This window comes from Fringilla coelebs, assembly GCF_963513975.1.
Source record: "Fringilla coelebs genome assembly, chromosome: 2".
NCBI lineage: Eukaryota > Metazoa > Chordata > Aves > Passeriformes > Fringillidae > Fringilla > Fringilla coelebs.
The window spans coordinates 94,260,996-94,282,557 of NC_140029.1; the positions used below are offsets into that span (position 1 = coordinate 94,260,996).

The 21,562-nt window shown below is 44.1% G+C and overlaps 1 protein-coding gene across 2 annotated transcripts in view; it reads right to left on the reverse strand.

Annotated features, from left to right (window-relative positions):
* The window catches only part of GAP43 (growth associated protein 43), a 51,582-nt gene extending 30,850 nt beyond the window's left edge, over positions 1-20,732 (reverse strand). For both annotated transcript variants that reach the window (XM_084226195.1, XM_084226196.1), the window contains exon 1: positions 20,672-20,732. In XM_084226195.1, coding sequence (XP_084082321.1) covers positions 20,672-20,701 — 30 coding nt within the window. In that variant the 5' untranslated portion in view covers positions 20,702-20,732. The remainder of the gene's footprint in view (positions 1-20,671) is intronic.
* Positions 20,733-21,562: the final 830 nt, after the last annotated feature.

The following is a 21,562-nucleotide window of genomic DNA, read 5'->3' on the forward strand; positions in this document are numbered from 1 at the left end:
CAGTGCCAAAAGCAATGTCAGATGATGAAAGTGGAGTTTCATTTCATTGATTCCACAGACATTTTGCCTGGGATAATTTTTACAAGATCCCTGTGGTCCGCTGCTCCGAACAACTTACAAATGGAGACATTGTTAAGTTCCAGAAGGACTCTGAACATAATTAAATTAGTATTTTTAGTGCTGCAAGAACCTCAAATGCATGGTGTGTAGCTCAGTAAAGCATTGTGCAATATTTAAGCCATGCTCTTATCTACTTCCTCCTGTCAGTGCAGGATGAGAACATCCTTAAGGGGGGCTTTTCAGGTCTGCCAGAACCTGAAAAGGTCTCCAGAGGGGATGAGTATGACATAGCTTCTGTCACAGAAGAATCTGGGCTTGACTGCCTGAGACCATGCCCACTTTGTGTGACTCCAGTGCTTCCCAAGGTCTGTAAAACTAATCAATCAGGCCTGTGATTGCAGCTGTCACTCCTGAGTGGCACAGTCCCAAGGATATAATGTTGTGCCACACCCCTCTCCTCTCTCCTCTCTCCCCTCTCCCCTCTTCAGGTGGGTTGTCACCAGAGTAAAGGCATGGTTTTGACTGGGAAGATCCTGAACACAAGACTCAGCAACACCAGGGCTTAGTCACTTCTTCTAGACCTTGGCACTGAGCTATGGGAAATGCTCATGTGGCTTTGAGCCATTTTGTTTCCTCCTTTACTCCTTTAGTGTATTCAACCCTATTGAAAAGGAGAGAGGGGGAGGCAAGCCTGTAGTGCCTGCTGCAAAAACCCCTTTGTGGACCCTGCTATTTTAGTGCTATAAGGACCCCCGGCCAAAGGGAACATGTTGAATAGATGTGCTAGGGAAAAAGCCCCTGGAAAAAGTCTTTGGAGCCACAACTTATAAGGGCTAGTATATCACAGGCACATTTAAATAGTCATCCAGATCTTCTAGTCTTCCTGCTTCAAGACAACTGTTATTTATTTCAATTTTTTCACTGCCTGGGCTTCCCATTTTAAAGTTGTTTTTAAAAAAGGGCTTCAATGAGTATCTGGTCAAAAGGTCTCCTAGTTTTTTTTCATCGTTCAGTCAGGAAGCATGTCAGTAGCCTCAAAGAACTGCATATCATAATGTCTTTTCCGCAGGCACACAGGTCAGATGACTCTGCAACTGGTGCATCTGTAGCAGAACTGTACTCTACATCCAGAAACACTTGAAGTCCAACCTGTGGGGGGCTTTACTCAGAGGCTCCCTGGCAGAGAAGCTGAGGGAAAGGGGACCCTGGTAAGGACTCCTAGGATGGCTGGGCAGGCAGAGTGCACAGAGTGACTTCCATGTCTTTCTACTTTGATGCATGGGATATGGAAACAGAGTTTTCATCCTGAGAAGGACTTATGGGTTTCCAGAATAGGAACCTTCTTCCTTCAAGAACCCATGCAAAGCCAGACATCACTGGGAAGCTTGCACAGTTGATTTAACACCAGAAAATGGACAGTGCTTCCTCTTCTCTTAGTAAGGGCCAGTTCACACTGAGTGGCTTTGTCACACACTAAAAAGGAAATAACTGAAAATCATCAGGGTCCTCTAGACCCTCCCTGTACAGTGCAGCATGGCTGATTTTGTTCATCCACCCTGCAGGAGTGGTGTTTACCAGTCTTTGGATATTTGCCCCAAAAAATGACTCCTTGGGTTCCTGTGGCAGTTTATTCCTTCAGTGAACTAAAGAATTCCTCCCAGCATTTCAGCCGGGCCCTGCATCTTGTCCATGCCAACATTAGTTGGTTTCTGCTTTCTTCGTAACACTCCTTCATATATCAATAGCTCACAGTTTTCATATCAGCTCCTTTGTCAGATCACTCCTCCTAGCCCTCAAACCCTAACCAGAGATCTTACTTGATTACTGAATTTACATTTGTTCTACTTAGAAATTACTAAAATGTCTCCCCAGCTTTAATGAATAATGAAACACTATACTTACAAAAATAGTAATTAGCAATATAGCTCAAAATAAATCAATGTGTGGATCAGGCTCCCAAAGGCAGAAGGAAAAGCTGCAGCCATTAAAAGAGGTGGAGCTGAAAATAGCTAAGCACTTGGGGATAAGAAATGGAAAAAAAGCTTAAAGGAACTTGTGAATGGCTGTGTCCTATAGATAATTAGCAATCCACACAGGTTGGATTGCTAACACTGTCCTGAGTCTGACTGCTCCATTTCCTGTCCAGTTCCCCTCAAATACTATAAATACTATTCAGCCCATTTAGGAGTTTTTAAGGATATGAAGCAGCCGGAGCAGCCAAGAAAAGTAAGAGGAAATAGAAGAATGTTAAACCCTCAACAGTGGTTGTCCAAGAGTTTCCATCAGGGCTCCTATCATTCTTCCTTGCAGATGAAGGAAGAGGTGCCCACTCCAAGAAAAAACAAATGTATAAGGATTTATAACACAGACAACCATTATTATTTCCTCATCCTTGGGATGGACATCCCTTGTCGGAAAGGAAGCAATGAAACAAGCAATGGGAGACAAGACAATGGGAGTGTGTTGAAAGGGCATAGGGAGCACACTGATTTATGGAGGAAAAGCAATTCAGATACTATAGCAGCTTATTTTCCCCTAGCACCACTTAAATATAGTGTTATTTTTTGGTAGAAAGTCATGATTCTGCTTCTTCAGGTAGTCACAGTGTAAGGTTGGTTCTTGCCAGATCAATTTATTGACCCTTTAACAATAAAAATACCAAATTGTTCCTAAGACACATCTTTGGAGTCAAGGAACTCATAGGTCTGCTCAAACAACCAACCCAGATTATGGCATGCAAATGTCTACATTACATGGCCAGGTCATGTCACTTCTTGTACTATACTTTTCATATTAACCAGTCCCTCTGTCAGGAAAATAGAAACAATGCAAAAATCATGCAAATTCCTTCATAGTGAATGATTATCTATCTAAAAAAATTTAGCCCAGGGGTGTAGTGGTTTCTTTTCTTTTTTTAATCATTTCTTGTTTTTCTTTTTTGTAACTCTTTTCCCTTCTTCCCAGTCAGGGGGAGGAAATTATATGGTACAACTCTCACCAACTGTATGTCACAAACATAAAAATATATAAAAACACAGTGGAGTAAGTGAGCAAATTGCAACGAACACATTACCTGAAGTCAGTCTGCATAATGAATTCATTTAATCCTACTGAAATTAAAACAGAAATAATTCCTAAATAGAGAATACTTTCAAACAGATTAAATTCAACAAGACTCATTTGATCCTTTCCAGAAAAAAGGAGTTATGAATGTACAAATACTTGCTGTATTCTCACAAACCAGCCATTAAGTTTTTGGAATCTGCCTGATCCTTAGAATATCTGAGGATACTCATGTAGGATTGCACCTGCTGGGGTTTTCAGGTGACTAACATTTTGATTTCAGTTTAAAGCAGAGAAAAAAGTTTCTACATGTAATTTCCTTTGGTGGAAGAAGCAATTATTTTGAAGCCTGAAGAAAATATAACACATTCCCCCCCAGATGCCTGCTTTACAGATTGCACTCTCACAGAACTTTACCACAAATTATTAACATTTTAGTATACATTCCTATGCTTTAGCTCTAGCAGTTCCCTATAAACTTGATTCAAAGAAGAATTAAGGGCCAGGTTTTAAGGAATGAATGGTGGGATCTTAACAAATGCCTCATTGCCTTAATCCTTTTGAAATCAGTGCAAATTAGGAACCAAGGCTCTCTGAAAATCCTGCTAGGCTCCTGCCTATATAAATCTTATTTGTTAAGGCAGTTCTGTAAATTACCTAATACCACCCTGCCACTGTTTGGAAAAAGGCTTGTAAATATCTGCTGTGAGATTGAAAAGTAAAACAAAGTAGCCTTAAGAAGACTTAAAGCCTTAGTAGGAAATCTGGATATTTGGAGCTTAGGAAATGCGGGGGTATAAAGGGATTACACTAAAATCTTGGTCCTAGTTTTTGCAGTTGGAAGTTGAAAGTTAAAATGCAGGAGGGAGAAGTTTGGCAAAGGAAAACAGAGGATCTCAGGGTTAGGGCAGCTAACAGATGGCTGTCCTACACCTCTGCCCCACCTTTGCTCCTGATTCCTCTGTTATCCTGGCCCGTGCTTTTCATGGGGTCATTCCAAGTGACAAGTTCTGCATCTCTGAGTAGCTGACTTCAGACACCTTGAGTCTGATTTGGAGCAGTGCCGAGCACTCAGCTGCAGCTGACAGTAATGGGAGATGTTTTCAGATATGTGCAACTGAAAACAAAAACTGTGAATAAAGGTCAGGCCCTCTGTTTCTGAAATTCTGGACATAAAACTAGGGCATCCTGCTGACCAAACTCTTCATGCCTCAGCTGTCCACCTGCAAAAATGGAATAAAAATACTCAGTTATCTCACATGGGTGTTGTAAAGTTTTACTAAGTGATATCAGGGATGTGCTCAGAATCACAAGACAGCTAAGGAGAAAATTAGTATTTCTGATCTCAGAGCAAGGTTTGAATACTATTAAGAAAAGTTGTGGGGGTCGCACACTGACTTATTTGAGAATTTAAAATATTGAATAACTGCTCATTAAGTGAGCACTGTCCATTCTGTGACCTGAATGTGGTCAGAATCCCTGAAAAGAAAAATGTGTTCCTGTCATTAGAAATGTACTGAAATGCATTCACAAAAAAAGACCATACTGGGGTTGCACAGACAACTACGTTTCCAGTGTTGGCTTGGGTTTTTTTATATTTGCCATAGCATCTTTTATAACTTTCTTCTAACATGGTTTCTCCATGGCCTTTATCACACATATATTAGCTCATACTGCAGCTGAAGTCAAAATCTATTTCCACTCCCATTAATGTGGTATGATTCATTAATGTGGTATGACTTTTACCCAGATTTCACTTTCTAAAATGTAATTAAATACATCATGGGAGCTAAACCTCTTGGCTTCATCAGCATCTTACAATAAACCCAAAAAACCCCAAAACAACTTTAAATGTCCAAGAGGTGTCAAGTGCCTAACCAGAACCCTTAGGCAAGGTGTGGGATTTTTCAACAAGCAGCACCCAGGCACAAACAAGCAATGCCCCCCCAGGGTGCCAGCATCCACTGTGGGATGGGATGAGGCCGGGTGCCCAGCTGAGCCCCAGAGCTTGTAGGAAGCTGGTGCCCTCAGAAGCCCCTGGGGGCATCCTCCTACATGGAGACATGGATAAAAAAGCACTTGTAACATCAACAGTGTGCTGGCAGTAATACAACATATCTCTGTAACCTCAAGCTGCACCAGGGGAGGGTCAGGTTTGACAGGGGGAGGAATTTCTTCACAGAAAGGGATGCCATACATTGGAATGGGCTGTCCAGAGAGGTGGTGGAGTCACCTTCCCTGGTGGTGATCGAGAAGTGACTGGATGTGGCACTCAGTGCCATGGTTTAGTTGACAACAGGCTGATCAGACAAAGGTTGGACTCCACAATCTTAAAGGTCTTTTCAAACCTAAATGATTCTGTGATTCCATTGTGGGAGTTATACATCAATCACTCAGTATTTGCCTCTGGGTCCAAAGCCACAAGTTGTCCATCCTTGAATAAGGTGAAGCAGGATTATCAGTGGAAAATGAAGGTTTTTTCTTAGCAAAAAATGAATTACTAGAAAGTACATCTTATCTGGAAATTTAATGAATGCACAATTACTGCATCAGGGAAAACCCCCCTAAAGATTTAATCATTTAATATGTACAAAAAAGCTACTGAACAGAGAATTACTTTGTTCAAAGGATCAGCTATACCCTTGCCTAGTTTTTGTCAGCTTTGTAGCTATCCTGGAACATCAGAGCTGGAATAGCAGGGCTGCTGCAGGGCAGAAGCACAGGGCGTTGATAGAAGTGGAGCAAAGGAAAGGCAGAAATCCTGTTTAGTACTTTCCATGCTCTGTATAACTGAGCACTATTTCACTGCCACTGGCAGTAAAATGACCTCCTGTTTACACCACAGTACTTGAAGCTTGTGGTTTTTAAAAAAACTGTGCCTATCTCCAATTCTGATTAACTTCTCCAGGCATTTATGTGCTTCTTAGCTTTCACAAATGGATTTCCAAACAGCAGAGCTGCTTGGTATGGTACCCCTCCGAGGTACTCAGCATCCTCTGCTGTCTGCTGTACCTGACAACAAGAGTTTGGAGGCAAGTATCTAAGACAAGTTGAAAAATTACAGGTTGGGGATATCAGCATCGATGATACCATACTGCATGAAGCTAAGAAGAAATGAATCATATGTGAAAGATGGAATTGGGTGGATATAATGAGGCAGAGCAACAAGAAGCACATTTTGCCCTCTGCAGGGACAATTCAGAACCATAGAAGAGAAGCAAGCAAGCTCTGCCAGTGGGGCCACTTACTGCACTTTGTGAGATGGGAAGGCTGACCTTAGCTTGGTAAGGCCCCTTCAGTTCCAGGGCAGGTGCTTACAAGTTACAGTATTATCTACTGTGGTCAGTGCTTCTCCTTCTAGAGGGATAAGAAGCCAGCAAAGTCCCACGATCACAGATACTCCAATAAATCAATCTCCTGATGTGGCCTTTTCATCCACCCCCTCCATTTGTATGCTGTAGCAGTCCACATTTCCACAAACGTTACAGCAAGGTTAGCCTAAAATCCCATCTGCTTTGGGAATAGTATAAAATCCCCACCATCTCACAAAAGCTAACACAAAGTCTACATTTCCACTGCCTTCCCGGTAAATATGCATCAGGTTTGGCCCAGAGAGACAGCCACATTTTCACTTGGCAACATGATCTATTTCTTCCCTACACTGATAACCTCTCCCCTTCCATTCTTAAGTGGCAGAGGGACAGTGTCCTTCCTCCAGACCTGCAAACAAGACTTCTCTTTTGGCCACCTACACTGCCTCCACGAAATATCTCTTCTGATCACTCTGTCTTGACTGTCAGCTCTGCACCAGTGCTTTGTGCACCCCTTGGAGAAGTAACTTTCTTCTGGAGATAATTCATGGACACAGAGGCTTAGGAGGCAGCACAACAGCTTAGCAGCAGCTAGCATATGTAGGCATGGTAGGAAAAAAAATCCCAGCCTATGCCTGACCTGGTTTGTGTCTCATCTTACAAACCAGAGATCTGAGAAAGGCAATACAAATATTCATGATCTCCACAACACTGGCTTCATATTCAGATTTGGAGAAGGCTCTCATCAATAAAAGTGTATGACAGTGTATCACCAAGGTTCTTACCTCTTCTCAGGCTCCCTGTTAAGCACAGTTTGAAGGCTCTGATCTCTTTCTTAGGCACATCCTGGTGTGGAGCTTATGATCCAGACCCTGTTGTGAGCACAACCTCCCCACCTGGAGATCCTCCAGGGCAACAACCCAGAATTTCAAGCAAACAAAATATTTTTATTACTCAATTTATTCCAGGTGAGAAGAAGGGAGTGGAAGAAGAGATGAACAAACCTATCCTTTTTCTGTGCTTTCTAGATTATTTCATTCAAAAGGGATGTGAATGCTAGTTTAAAAGCTATTGGTTATATAAAGAGAAAACAGGCAGAATTACTGCAGCAGATTATTCCACTTTCTTCTGTGCCTCGGTTTCCTCAATTCAAATGGAGTGTTTTTCAGTGTTTTTCAGGACTGGTTTTCTAAGGATTTTACCTCAAATATCAATGAAAAGTGTAGCACTAGTTTCAGTGATAACAGCTGTGGTCCATTTTTTCCCAATTATTTTGCAGCCTATCATTCACAGGCACAAGTCAAAGGTAATGGGTAAAAAGCCTGTCTTACAGCCATCTTTCTGGGCACATGTTAAAGGCGGAAGCAGAAAATGTAAAATGGAGACTACCTCTGAAACCTCACTTTGACTTCCTCCTGCAGATGCCTTTTAATAGTCTTTATTATATCTTTTTTTTCCTTGGAAGGGTCCCTCACCTCAGCTACTACAAAGGAAAGAGCTCACAGAGTGGGTAGTAATTCAGTATTTTCCTGTTATCCTAATTTCAAGCACAGCAAAGTGCCTTATTTGCCACACACCATTTAAACCCATCACTGAATTCAGAATACTGATTTCTTCATGGTCTTTTCCTGCGTTGCTATTTTGCCATAATATCTCATTGCTTCACGAGGCTTAATGGATATTCTGCCAGGGATATAAGTGGGGTTGTTATCTCTATTTTACAGACACTGAAATCAAACAAAAAGAGGCTAAGGTCAAAATGGCCAGAGCAATTTGGATCCCCAATTTGTGATGCCTCAGATTAGTATTTCCCCAGCTCTGTGTGTGTTGACAGCAAACCTCTGTACAATACCATTTCTGCACTTCTGCAAGTCAGACCCCAGGTGTCTCAAACTGAGAATCCAGAAAAGAAGAACACACCAATTAGTGGCCACCCATGGAAAACCTCATTTACGGGGCCTTTTCATATCACATAGGAACTTGTGACAAGAGGCAGGAAAAAGCCTAATTCTTCAGGGCAGTATTCAATTGCCAAAATACGAGACCATTCTTCTGTTTTTGAACAGCCCTCTGCCCAATTCAATATATAACCTTCATCACTGGTAGTAAATGAAACAGGAGTCCTACAGAAATCAGCTTTGTTTATAGCAAAACTCATTCAGTCCTGAAGTGTTTTTCATTCTATGCACTGAATGAGACAGGGATCCTACTGAAAAAAAAGGTACCACTGTTTGATCTTATAATTAAGAACCACATTTTTATGTCTATTCATGAGAGAAGACAAATTAAAGATGGATAGGCAACCCTTTTAATTAATTTTCTGTATACTAAGTGTTTGACTTTGAAAACTAAATATATGCTTAATAAAGGTGTTTAATCTTTTCTTTTAAATGTAAACTAAAAAGGGAGAAAATAGGAAATTTTATCATTTGAAATCATAACATTCTCCTCCTTTGTATTATAAAGGTGCAACTGTTACCTATTAAATGGTTGCAAAATTCTTTGCACTTTCAAAGCTTTATTCCTGTAATCTCATCAGACAAATAAATTAAAAAACCACAGTGTCTATTTGAAGAAGACCCCTACCAAGAAAATTCTTGTCCAGACAGGAAAAGCCCAGCAAAGTTTGATGTAGATGAAAAGATTGTCTTTGACTATTGCAATTTATCTCATCTCCCAAAAGCTGGGTAATCCTGACTATAGGCAGGGTGTCTTGTTCCCCCTCTTGTGTAGTGAAAAGACTCAGGAACAAACAAAGGATTTCTTCCTAATGGTTATACAGATTTACCATGAGATACTGGAAGATACCACAGATCAGCTTTAGCTCTTCTTTATTTCCATGCAACAATAGCTCTAATGGCAGCAGAGGGGAGCAAGCACTGAAGGTGCTAGCAGGAGTACAGCACTCTGGTTGGGAATTTCTGAGTGACTGCCACACAAATGCTTTGAGACAATTCATGTCAGGCAGGTAGAAGAAACCAACAATTGATAAATCCCTTGTAATAATTCTCCTGTAAAGGTGATGAACAGGGCACCTCAGTGTGGAGTTCCAGCAGATGTTTGTGTTCAGAAGATGGATGCTGGAGCTAAGTCTAGGAAGAAGTTGAGATGTCTTGCTGAAACCACAGCCCTAAGTCCACTAGAAAATATGGGTAGAACTGGGCACCTCAGTACCATAATGCACCAAGTGAATGCCTTTATGAACCTGGCTATAACAAATGCTGAAGACAGAGTGACATCTAAACAGTCTGGGTTTAGGTATCTTGCTCTACTTATTGGGGAGGTATCTTCTGGTTTGGATCCAAGCCCTGAACCCTGTACTGAAAAGAACAAGTTCCTCTCTGACAGCACGTAGTAAATAACTATTTATTCAGTATCTCAGTGGACACACTAGCTAAATTATGGAAGATGTTGATCCAATCTCTACTGTACCTGAAAAGATCTCAAGTCTTACCTCCCTCCTGCAAAAGACTGCTTAGAGGAAGCTGCTCCTAGCTTTTCTTGTGTAAGCTCCTTGGCTTTTTCCATGGAACAATTAAATAATCATCAGGCCAGAAACAGAGAGCATACAAAAGTAAATATCACTATATCCTACTGGTTAAACACAGTCCTGCAAGAGGACAGACTGGGTCCCGGTGCTGCTTCAGTGAATATTTGATAACAATCATATGAAAGGAGCACAAGAGACCATTTAGTCCATCCTCTAGTCCAGACGTACTTCCTGCAGCCCTTCAGTGATTGAAGCTGCCATAGTTTACTCAATATATCACAGTGCATCACAAACTTTTTGGGCACCCCAATCAAGACCATTACTCCTATTTTTATACATCATGGGTAGTGGGAACAGATTACTCCTGTTTTCTTTCACTTGCCAGACTAGCATCTGGACCACTCTTGGCGTTATTCCTTTTAGGTTAAACAACCCTAATTATTTTAGTCTTTTCTCCTTTTACCTCAAGCAATTCTCACTATCCCAGTCTACATCCTCTCACTGGACCACATTTCCTCAGAGCACAGTACAAAACTAAGGCAGGAAATTTCAGCTGAGTCCTACATGTGCACATCAGAGCTGAAGGCTTATGAGATGTGTCTGACAGACTGTGCTCCCACTTGCACAGCCGGGTAAGATGGTGTTCCCCTTCCTGGCAACAGGACAATGTTCTAGCCTAACACTGAACTTGTGGTCCTCTAGAGACCCTGTCTGCCTTCCTGAAGGACACCCTGTGGTGTCTCATGTAAGTCTGGCGGCAATTTAGTAATCATTCTCATGGAGAGTGCTTCATATTCACTCTGATGCCGTTCAAACCAGGTCCCTGGTCTGACAGGCTTTTCTTGAATTAGTGGTTTCCCCCAGCTCACCACAGCTGGTTTATGCCATCTGCAGATTTTATAAAACACTTCCTCTAGACAGTTACCCAGGTTAAAATTATTATATAAAGTACAATGTTCATTAATGAAAATATGAAGCACTAGCAGGCCACAGCACAAGCTTGTGGCAACCTGCTCAATAGTCTTCCATTTCAACAGGAAATCAGTGAGAATTGCTCATTGAGTAAAAATATCTACACTAGTTCTGCATCCCTGCTGTAATGCCTTCCTTTGGAACATGATTCTTTGCTTCATTTATGATAAAAGACTGTGAGATAATGTCAAAATCCTTACAAATGACAAGGTATGACAACTACTTCCTCTGTATCCACAAGGCTTGTTACAGAAGAAAGCTAAATTAGTTTGACATGATCTGTTCTTGACAGATCTGTGCTGGCTCCTAATAATCTCCTTTATTTGATTATTTCCACCATTTTTTTTCTCCAGGAATGAAGTTAAACTGGGTAATCTGCAATTTCTTATCTTATGCTTGATTTCAGCCTTCTGACACCTCATCCAGGCCTCATGAGTCTTCAAAGCATTCAAAGCTTATGGTTCAGAGATTGCTTCCCTCACCTTTGTAAATAAGCTAGAATGACATGAAAGAACCATCTTACATCAGTACATCCTGATTTGTTCTGCCCTTTTCCTAGATCCTGATCTTCCTCCTTTGTGGCTCCTGTTACCTCTTCTAGCCATCAACTTGCAGCTGATCACATTACTGGAGATATGCAAAATGGGCATAAAATGCTTTGGCCTTATTGACAATGCTGGATGCAAAGCTTCAATCACAGCTCTCCCCTCCTCTCCATGAGCACCAGAAACAGAGAGAGTCAGGATGATATTATTTCACTCTCTTTCTCTGGGTCAATTATTATTTTGTCTGTGTATTGAGTTGATTATGGGTTCTAAAAGGATCATTTAGGCATGCCAGTAAACAGCCTATGAATGTTATGGGGACTTTACAGTTTTGAGTATAAATGTGTGAGGGCTTTAGACCTCTCCACACTTAGAAAGGAAGGAAGCTCTAAAGTTCTCAGCTTGTGACAGGCATCTCTAAGAACATACTTCAGTTTAGAACAATCCCTTATTTCTCAGCTCAGAACAATGGTAAAATACAGTGAGGCATTTCAGACTGCTCTTGACAGTAACACCCTGCTTAAAAAGTAATTAAATTCTACAAGATAAGGCATTGTCTCATGGTATCTCTTCCTGATTTGTGGAATCATAACACTCAAAGCAAGACAATGAATATAAGTAAGAATTAACTGTAAGAGTTCCTATGAGCCATTTGGGTCATTTTTCACTAATTTGCCATCTTTTTTTTTATTTCATCTTGTACAAAATCTTGTACATTGGCATCATAATGGAGGTTTCTTTTGCTGCATATACAGTTTTACCATATAATAGAGAGCTTCAAATATTGTTTCACATCTTAACTTTGTTAACTTTTCTCTGGAACTTAGCCAACTTCTGTTTACTTCATGGAGATTTCAGCTGGCTTCAGTTCTTCTATTATTTTGGAGGGAGATCTTTTCTTGCTCCATTTGTCCTTTCCTTAGGGTTTCATCTCTTCTAGCTGGTATTCTGAGTGGAATTTAGGATACAAAGGAAAGGCCATTTGCCAGTGCTGTGCTTTAGGCAGGACTGGTTGCATATCTATCAATTTTAACAGTCAACATTAAACATCAATTTTCTGTTGCAGTTGTCAGTTCTTTGAACTCTATGCAGGACTTGAAATTCTCTTGGGTTTTCCACAGGAAATGTAAATAGGAAGGGTTAAAACCACAGCGTTTCATCTTTTATCAGGCAAAGTCTCCATTCTGACAGAATCATCTCAGCCTGTGCAATACAGGTCTTTGCAAGCTGCCAGTCTGACTTCTCCAACATAACAAGCTAAGAATTAAAATGTTAACACTAGGCGAAGTGAAAGTTCACAGCTCTAAGGAACACAGTGAAGTGTCCCTGCAGGGGGTAAACTTTTGGTCCAGCTTCTAAAAGCCCCTCTGCCTCAGTTCCCCATCATTCCAGTACTGCCTCCTAGGTTCACCACTCCTCTCAGGCACAGCCGAGTAGGTGATGCCCCCCTTGCATTTGCTCAGCAGGTGATTTCCAGCAGTGGATTTCACTCTTAGAAGAAACAAAAGGGCTGCAATTTTACTGTCAGGAAATCAGTAACTGACACCTGTTTTTTTATGTCTATCCTTCCAAACCTAGATGACTTTTTCTTAAATTATTTATAAATCCACCACTGAATGCCTTACTCCTAAAGCTGTGGGCAGACAGAAGGTGAAATGACACAAGGCGAACAATGGTCAGCTCAAAACCATTGTGGTTTACATCCTGCTGGTTTCAATCTAAATTAATATAAATGACTGGCCTCTTCTGCAAAAGAGCATAGCATTGTACCATGGTGCCCAATCTGCACACCCTGGAGTACTTAACATTGCAGATTTATAAGGTCATTGGATGCTGTTAATAAAATAAATGCATTAGACTCCACTCAATAGTCTGATGAACTGAATGCTAATTGATAAGTCTTAACAGTTACAAGAAAATCAGAACTGTAAATTATTCTGTACATTACCAATTATTAGCAATCATCCCAATTCATAAAAAAACCTGAAGTTCCTGAAAGCACAGAAGCACTTCTAGGCAATTATGGGAAGGGTGGAATAAAACTGGCTTCAGAGTGGGGATCAGATCAAAACACACTCCCCTGCACCCCTGAATTTTAGGGGCATTCAAACCAAGTGAGATTCCTTTGGAGCCCTTTAGCTTTACTAATTACCAGCTCTTATAGAAAGGTGTATCCTCCAGAGAGAATGCCTAAATAGTGTGAGATGTCCCAGCTTCTATAAATAGAGATATACTGTGATTATGGCTGGAATTAATTCAAGAAACTTCAGCTGCAAGATGAGTAATGAATGGGACTGACATTTATTGGTCATAATTTAAGAGACTGTAAGTACATCCTGGCTTCCCTTTTGAGACATAAATGCCAACCGTCCCTGGTTGGCAGGTTCAGGACATCCTGTCTTGGGCCAACAAGACAGCTGTAGCACAGCCTGCCACCCAAGAGCGGCATTAGAAGCCAAGGGACAAGCCTGGAAGGAGCATGAACCATCAGGAAATGCCGACACTAGTTTGTACTGCATGCGTTGCTCTGGTTGTAGCCATACCCTTCCCAGCTGCTGCTGTGGCTGGGCAACCTTTTACCTAAGCCAACAGGAAGGTGAGAAGTGAAGATGCACCACTTGCTGTCTCTGTCTAGGGATGCTCATTTGTGTCAGCTGTAGCTCTGCCCAAGTGGAGAACTGGAGCAGATACAAAAACAACTGGAGCACAAAGAAGGAACCCAGTTCTCCTTCAAATACCAGTGCCAGAAAAGGTGAAGGGAGCCAGACCCTGGTGGTAGTGGCTGATACTGCCAGCAGGAGTACTGCGTGGTCAAGGGAGCAGGGGGAAGGCAAGGAGCAGAACAGATGGGGAGAGGAGACAGAATGAGTAACAGGCAGAGACAGCAGGAGCAGTGTAACTCCGAAAGCACAAACTCCTTTTGTTGTATTAAAAACAAATCACTATTTTCATTACACTATTCCTTCACCCCATACACATATTGTAGGCTGGATCACTGTGGTGGCTGGGGACCAGCTACTACTATGGTGAATAGAAAACTAAGTTGTAGCCCTGCTCTCAGGCTCTGGTCCATTGTAATAAAGCCTTGGTCTGAGAAGAAAATCAATGGTTTGTGTTAAAGGAACTCAAGGGGCTAATAAACATCCCAGCGCTGCAGGAGTGACTGAGGATGGATAAAGCAGAGCTTTGCCTGTCTAAAGCATCTCTCACTTCTGGGCTTCTGAATCCCCCTTTTTTTTTTTTTTTTCCTCACTCTAATTGTTTAGTTTCCAAATTAAAGAAGCATCTTGCAGGGATGGCCATAACAGTCAGAGAATGCATGCTTAGATCAGTCAGAAAGCAGGTTAATAGCACAGTCAGAAAGAGAAACCAGCTCTCCCTAAACCAATTCCTCTATACTGCCCTGTGGTGCTCACAACCATGAAAAGCCATCGAGTTTTACACATGCACTCAGCAGGTGATAGAAAGAGCCCAAAGGAAATATAAACACCTTCTCCACTTGAGGCCATCAGAGTTCTGAGGTTACACGTCACCTCCTGGTGTGCTCAGGAGGATCTTGGAATTATAGATTACATGAGTGCGGATGGATTCCTGACTTTGATTTTGGACTTCAGATGCTGAAAGGGGTACCTGCTCTGGTACTCCCGCAGCAAGATATTCTACCAGCAAACATTTGTACCCTCCACCATGCCTTTCTGGAAGACCAACCTCCTCTTATCAGCCCAACATTCCTCTATGTAGAGCTATGGAGCTACGGTTGTTTCTTTACAACACTGAACACTGGGATTTCAAAACTTAGAGGCAGACAGGTAAGGACTGCTGCCAAATCTACCCCTGAGACCTGTCAGACTCACAGCAAACAGGGGAATCACACAGTGACTTCCAAAAGGCGTCAAAACAGAGAGCTGCCATCAAAAGGTTTCTCATCCTCAGGTGTCTTCAGAGCACTTTAGAGCATCAGAGCTTTTGTTCATTCTCAAATCCAAAAAGAGCTCTCCCAGTGTAAGGGGGAAGCCCAAAGCAACAAAGGAATCACAAGTAGTTTACGTTCAGGAAGAGGACAACGGGAGGGTCGTACAGAAGGAAGGATGCATGGGCCAGCAGTGCATGCACTGAGCAAATAGCAGTCAGCAATGCACCACCAGCCTTCCACAACCTTGCAGAGGCCTCAGCTTTAGAGCATGGTGCTAATAACACCATGGCTGTGGGTTTCATCCCATATGGACCCTTCACTTAAAAGCTGGACTTGGTGATCTTTGTGGGTCCCTTCCAATTCAGAATATTCTGTGATTCTGGTGCTTTTGCTTCAAATTATCTCAGCTAAAAGCAAAAGCAACCTTCAGGCTATAGGTGCTGTTTTACCTGGTAATACACCAATCCCTCAGCAGATACCTGTCTGCTTGGTAGAGATTAGGCAGAACGCACTTCTGCCCCATGTTCTCTGCCATGGACAACACAGGGAGCCCACGTGTCACTATGAGGAGCACATGCCTCACAGCACAAGCACAGCAAATCCAAGCAGGAGTACACATCCTTCATTTGCATCATGCAAGACTATCAGCCTGCCTTCATCTTTCAAGGGCCAATGGGCCTCGTTTTCCTTCCCACTAGCACAAAAGGCATTGCAACTTGGCAGCTCCTAGCAGCGAGAAATTCCTGCTCTCTGGGAAATGGGGAGAGTGAAATATAACGTCTGTATGGGACAATCCTGCGATGGCATCACAAAATCCAAATCAGATAATATTCTGAGTTCAAAGGGATCCACAAGGATCATCAAGCCCAGCACTTAAGTGAATGTCCCACTCAGGTATTGATCCCACAGCCTTGGTGTTAATAGCACCACGTTCTAACCAACTGAGCTAATCTCAAGGTCCAGTACAGCTGGCCTGCAAGTAGAGTTGATTTGAGGTGAAAACTCTTTGCACTTTCTCCTTCTAGTCAGTCAAAGCCACATGACTGAAAGAGAGGTCCCTCTCATCTCCATCCCCAAGCAATGCCCACCCTTTCAGCATAGCATAAACAGAGCCTAGAGCTACAACTCATTTCCTTACCCGATGGCAGGAGCACCTCTGAGATCATTCAGACAGCCTCAGCGTTAGGCCAGGACAAGTCCTTAGATAATACATGTTGGTTCCTTGGGCTGCACATGTCCCCAGCCTGGCATGGTTGCACAGAAGATTCAGTGCAGCTCTCTAGGCAAGGATGCCTCTGCATACCAGCAGGTACTGCCTGACTGGTTTTTGCTGGGCCTTCGATTCAGGAGCAAGTGGCCAAAGACAATTTGGACCCACAAACTGATTTCTTTCCCAATAAGCACTAACTCTGTCCTTCTCCCACTGGAATCTCTGCCTGCAATTAGTTCCCTAGGAGGGGGCTTGTCTGTGCCATTAAGAACAGTTACATTACATGATCTAGGAGAAATCAATGTCTCTAATAGTCAGCAAAGGCAGTGGAGGAGAGGGTGATGGCAGGGCTGTTTCTCTGGAGACACCCTTCTCAGTAGAAATCCCAGGGGTATTGCCCCAGGAAAAGAAATAGTGAGGATAGTAATTAAACTTCCATGGAACAATTGTTTACTGGAAGAAGCACAGAAGCTGCTCAGTGTCTCTCAGAAAGGCAGAGGCAGTGGCTAGACTCTCCCTAGGTGCAGATGAAGTGCCTCTGCCCTGAAGTCAGCAGTCTGTGGTGATTTACACCACAAGTGGTAGGAGGCAAGTGGTGGGAGGAGGGGAGTGGATAGACACCTTTCCTTTAAAATACCCTTTTTCCACTGTCCACAGTGGTGCTTAAAGGTAAGACCACGCCTTGCAAGTATTGAAGCATCTGGATCGTGCAGTATAATTCAGTTACCTTAAATGAAGCCTGAGACATATCAATACCCTGAAGCAAGAAAACCTTCACTCTGCAGGCATCTTCCTCTCTCTCTTTTTCTCCATTTCCTCCTTCTTGTACACCTCTGCAGTTCCTGGAATGACAAGCCACCTCACCGGCTGGCTGTAATTGCTGGAACTGTTCCCTAATGCTTTTCCCTTCTCCAATTGCATTAAACTGCATCTTTAGAGGTACAGCCCTGTTTATTCATGCTGCTCGTGTGGAAGGGGGAAGAAATGCAGACTGCCTCTTCTCCCCTCTCCCTCCTTTGATTTGATGGGTGTGGCAGGTTTAAACCTTTGCAGCCACTGGCTCTCCAGCGCTGGGGTGAGGAGGAGAGGATGGAACAGGAGGGAAGCCGTCGTCTACGGCTGCTGATGAATGGGACTCATCTCACCCACAAGTGGGAAACCTGCTTGCGGGTTATTGTTTAATCACTCATGCAATCCAATAGTGAGCACATACCCCCATAATGTCCATCTGTTCTAGCATGCAGTGCATGCAACACTTGCATTTCTAGCCACCTATCTCACTGCCCAGCCCTGTGTGTTACTGACTGCATCTCTAGCTGGCAGGAAAGGTTGAGTTCAGGTTTTCAGACACAGCTCAACCCAGCTTTTCAGTTATGCTGCCTCTCAACTGATAATTTTGTGGGCTCAGATTCAGAGGTGCAGTCAACTGTAGGCAGAAATGACAACACTTAGATATCTACATCTCTTATGGGCGGGCACAGTCAGTCAGTCAGTCAAATACTTCACACTGGCATCACACCCACAAGAAAGAATAATCTGCAAGGTATGAGCGTGTGAATATATTTGCCTCTGAGAGGTGGGAGGACAGACACACACAGGCACACCTAGACACAAATGTGAAGAGATTTCTTCCACGCCCAAGCCTGTAATTTCAACATTTTGGTCCTTATCTGCCAAAAAGGCGGGACACCAGGGACTTCCCCTGAAAAACAATTTGAGAAGAGCTGCCTTTATTTTGGGAAGGAAACTCCTGCCAGCGTTGAAGAATCCATTCCATCCTTTTCTCTCACTGAAAGGTCTGGGTGGGGACAGAGGAAGAGCACATGCTGAAAACCGAGGTCTTTTTCTTCTCCCAATCAGAGCTTCCTCTCGCGTATCATCGGCTTTCCCGAGCGAGCCGCCGTACTGCCGGTCTGGCAATTGTGGCGTGTATTCAGGTAGAGGAGCAGCAGCCGGGCTCCGAGCCCACCACTGTGCACGAACGCGCTCAGGCAGGCGCGGAGGGGCGGCGTGCGGATGGAGCGCACGGTGTGCCCGCGCGTGTCCCCGTGGCGGCGGGGAGCGCTCGGCGAGCGGGGCCGAGCGGCGCCCGGGCACGCGCAGAGACAGGGGTGTGTACCGCGCGGCGCGTCCGTGCGGGAGCGGGCACGGAGGGCGCTGTGCGAGCGAGGCACCTGCATGCCACGCATTCCTAAGTGCCACGGAACACAAAAAGACACGAGTAAGCCCGGAGGGGTGTAAAGAACAAATACATCAGAATATCATGCGGGAGCTTTAATGCCCGACCTGCGATGGTACGGGCAGAATGATCCCTATTCTGCCGTAGCTCTCTTCTGATTCCAAAGAACCCCAGAGCTCCTACTTTATTTTAAAATTTGCCGTGCACCTCCGCCCACTGCTCTGTCACTTTGCCTGCCTGTCTGCCTTCCTCCTTCTCCTCTGCTCTTTTCATCCCGTATTTGCCATCAGAACGTGCTCTGCTGGCTGACAGCAATGTGTTCCCCCCTCCCCAGCCTTCACCCCCTCCTCCCAGATTTTAGTGAGCACATAATTAATTTCATTTGAAAAACCTGCATGAGGAAAAAACACAGGATGACGCAGGGTCTCTTTCTATCCCAATCACTTGCCCCTCCCCATTATTCTACAAATTTCTCTTTCGTTTGCTAACACACATCTCCATTCAGAAACACACTTTAACCTGAACCTTCTTTCAACACTGTACTGTTCACAGGAACTGTAGTTACTCACATCAGCATGTGAACAGAATACTGCAGTGCTATGCTGTAAGACACTGAAATTTATGCATATATAAAGAAAGTAAGCAGTATGGTGCTGTGCCTGAGTTGAGTTTTGTGCTTAGAACAAGGACCAAAGCTCCTTGTCGCTACCCAGAAATCCGTAATTCTTGGAAGTTTCTAAAATGCCTTGCAAAGATATCTAGGGTCAGATCCTGCCTCAAAGTTCCAACTACATAAATCCAGCATCCTCCCGAGGAAGTCCAAGAGGTTCAGCCAAGAAGGCATTCTTAATCAGGAGTAGGTTTGGGCTTTCACACAAAATAAAAAAGGGAAGGGTGAGGGGGAAATGATCTAAGTAGCTTTTTTTTCCCCTAATTTCATTATCATTTTGGACACAACAATTTTGACACTGAAACGAGCCCCCACCCAAACCTTCTCATCATCTCAATTCCCTTATAGCAAAAGCCAGACAGTACCAGGATAGAAAATGAGTGGGTTTCCAACAGGTTCACACCGTGAGCTTCTCTTATCCTACCCGAGTTTGGAGCTAACAGAGGCGTGGTCCTCTGTCTCTTTCCCAGCTGGTGCACAGTTGTCTAACTGGTTGTACTATGAAGGGTATTGCAAAGAGGGTGACTCTCCCTCTCCTTAGGCTAATGCTTTTGTTATTATTTAATTGGATTTTTCACTGTAGCATAGGTTAAAAAAAAATTCCTTCAGGTTAATTCTTGCTCAGATTGTTGCAACACAAAAAAATTAATACACCTGTCCTCCGCGCCACCTCACAGCACAGGCACATAAAGCATCTCCCATTCATCAGAAACAGGAGCAATTGAGAGCGTTCTGACCAGGGATCAAGGCTCACTGGGCATCCGTTCTTTTTTGGCATAAGATGAAGAATTGCTTCCTTTATCTCCAAGGTAGAGCCAGATCTCATCACGTTTCCTGCCAGCCGCAACACTCCTCTCCACTTCCCCCCCCCCCCCCCCCGCCCCATCCACACCCTCAGAACCACAGACAGAAAACCCTAGGCAATATAACTGCCCCCATTAAATTAAAAAAAAGAAAAAAAGAATAGAGGGGGGATTCTGTTAGCTCCCCCAAATGTGGATGTAGGCCACCCCCCTTCCCCACATCACCAGCCCCGGAAAGGCAAAACAGTCACGTTGCAGGGTGTGAAAAGAACCTTCAGTCGCAAGATGCTAAAGAATTGCAAAATAGACGTCTGCTGAAAGCAGCTGAAATTTCCTCCCCCCTTACCCCAACCCCTACCCCATCCCTCACACACTCAGGCAGACACGCACCCCACGGACATCCAGCAGCCTGGGAGGCTTCTCAAAGAAAGAAATATAAAAAACTTAAGCTCTACCTGTTTTGTTCTTCTCATACAGCACAGCATGATCGTATTGTCCCCTTCCTTCCTTCTTCTTCCTTCCTTCTCCTCTCTCCTTTTCCTCTTCTCTCTCTTATCTCTCCCCCCCACCCTCTCCACTCCCTCCCTCCCTCCCTCCCTCTCTCTCTCCCTCTCTCTCTCGCTCACACACACATACACACACGAGCACACGCGCGCACACACACACCAGGGCAGTTAGCAGCAACTGGAAGGTCCACAGCTATTGCTCATCACACATGCACACGCTGCCTCTCCCTGCCTCCCTCCCTACCCTTCCCAGAATTGTTCGCCAGCTCTCCCTGACTCGTCACCTCCCCACCCCACCCCCACCCCGGCAGCCACCCCCACCCCCCCCCAAGTCCCTCGCCAGCCTCATGAATAATTAAAATCTTCAATCTGGACCCAATTACCCAACGACTTTCCCACTGTACAGAGGCGACAGGGGAGAGGGGACACTGCGGGCTGCGCAGGGGTGGGGTGGGCTGGGGTGTGTCTGGGAGGCACCGGGCGAGCCGGGCACCGGGCGGCTGGGGAGCCCGAGCCCTACTCCCACCGCAGCAGCAGAAGCCCCCTGGCCACGGCCAGGAGTGGGATTTATGAGTGAAGAAAGCATAAATCTTGGCTTTGGTGGGGTGGGGTGGCGTGGCGTGGGCACGGAGGGGAGAAGAGGGAATGGAGGTACTGCCACGGCAGGCAGTATATGCCGCGCACAGGTGATGTACCGTAGGTGGGAGCTGCGAGCTAAACGGGAACTGGTAAGTATGTTAAAATGGCTGTTAAAAAACCCTCTCCCCAGCACACTCGCAAACATATATGCACGTGCTGCCTTCTCCCTATGTGCAGGCATAAACCCTGAATAGTGATGTC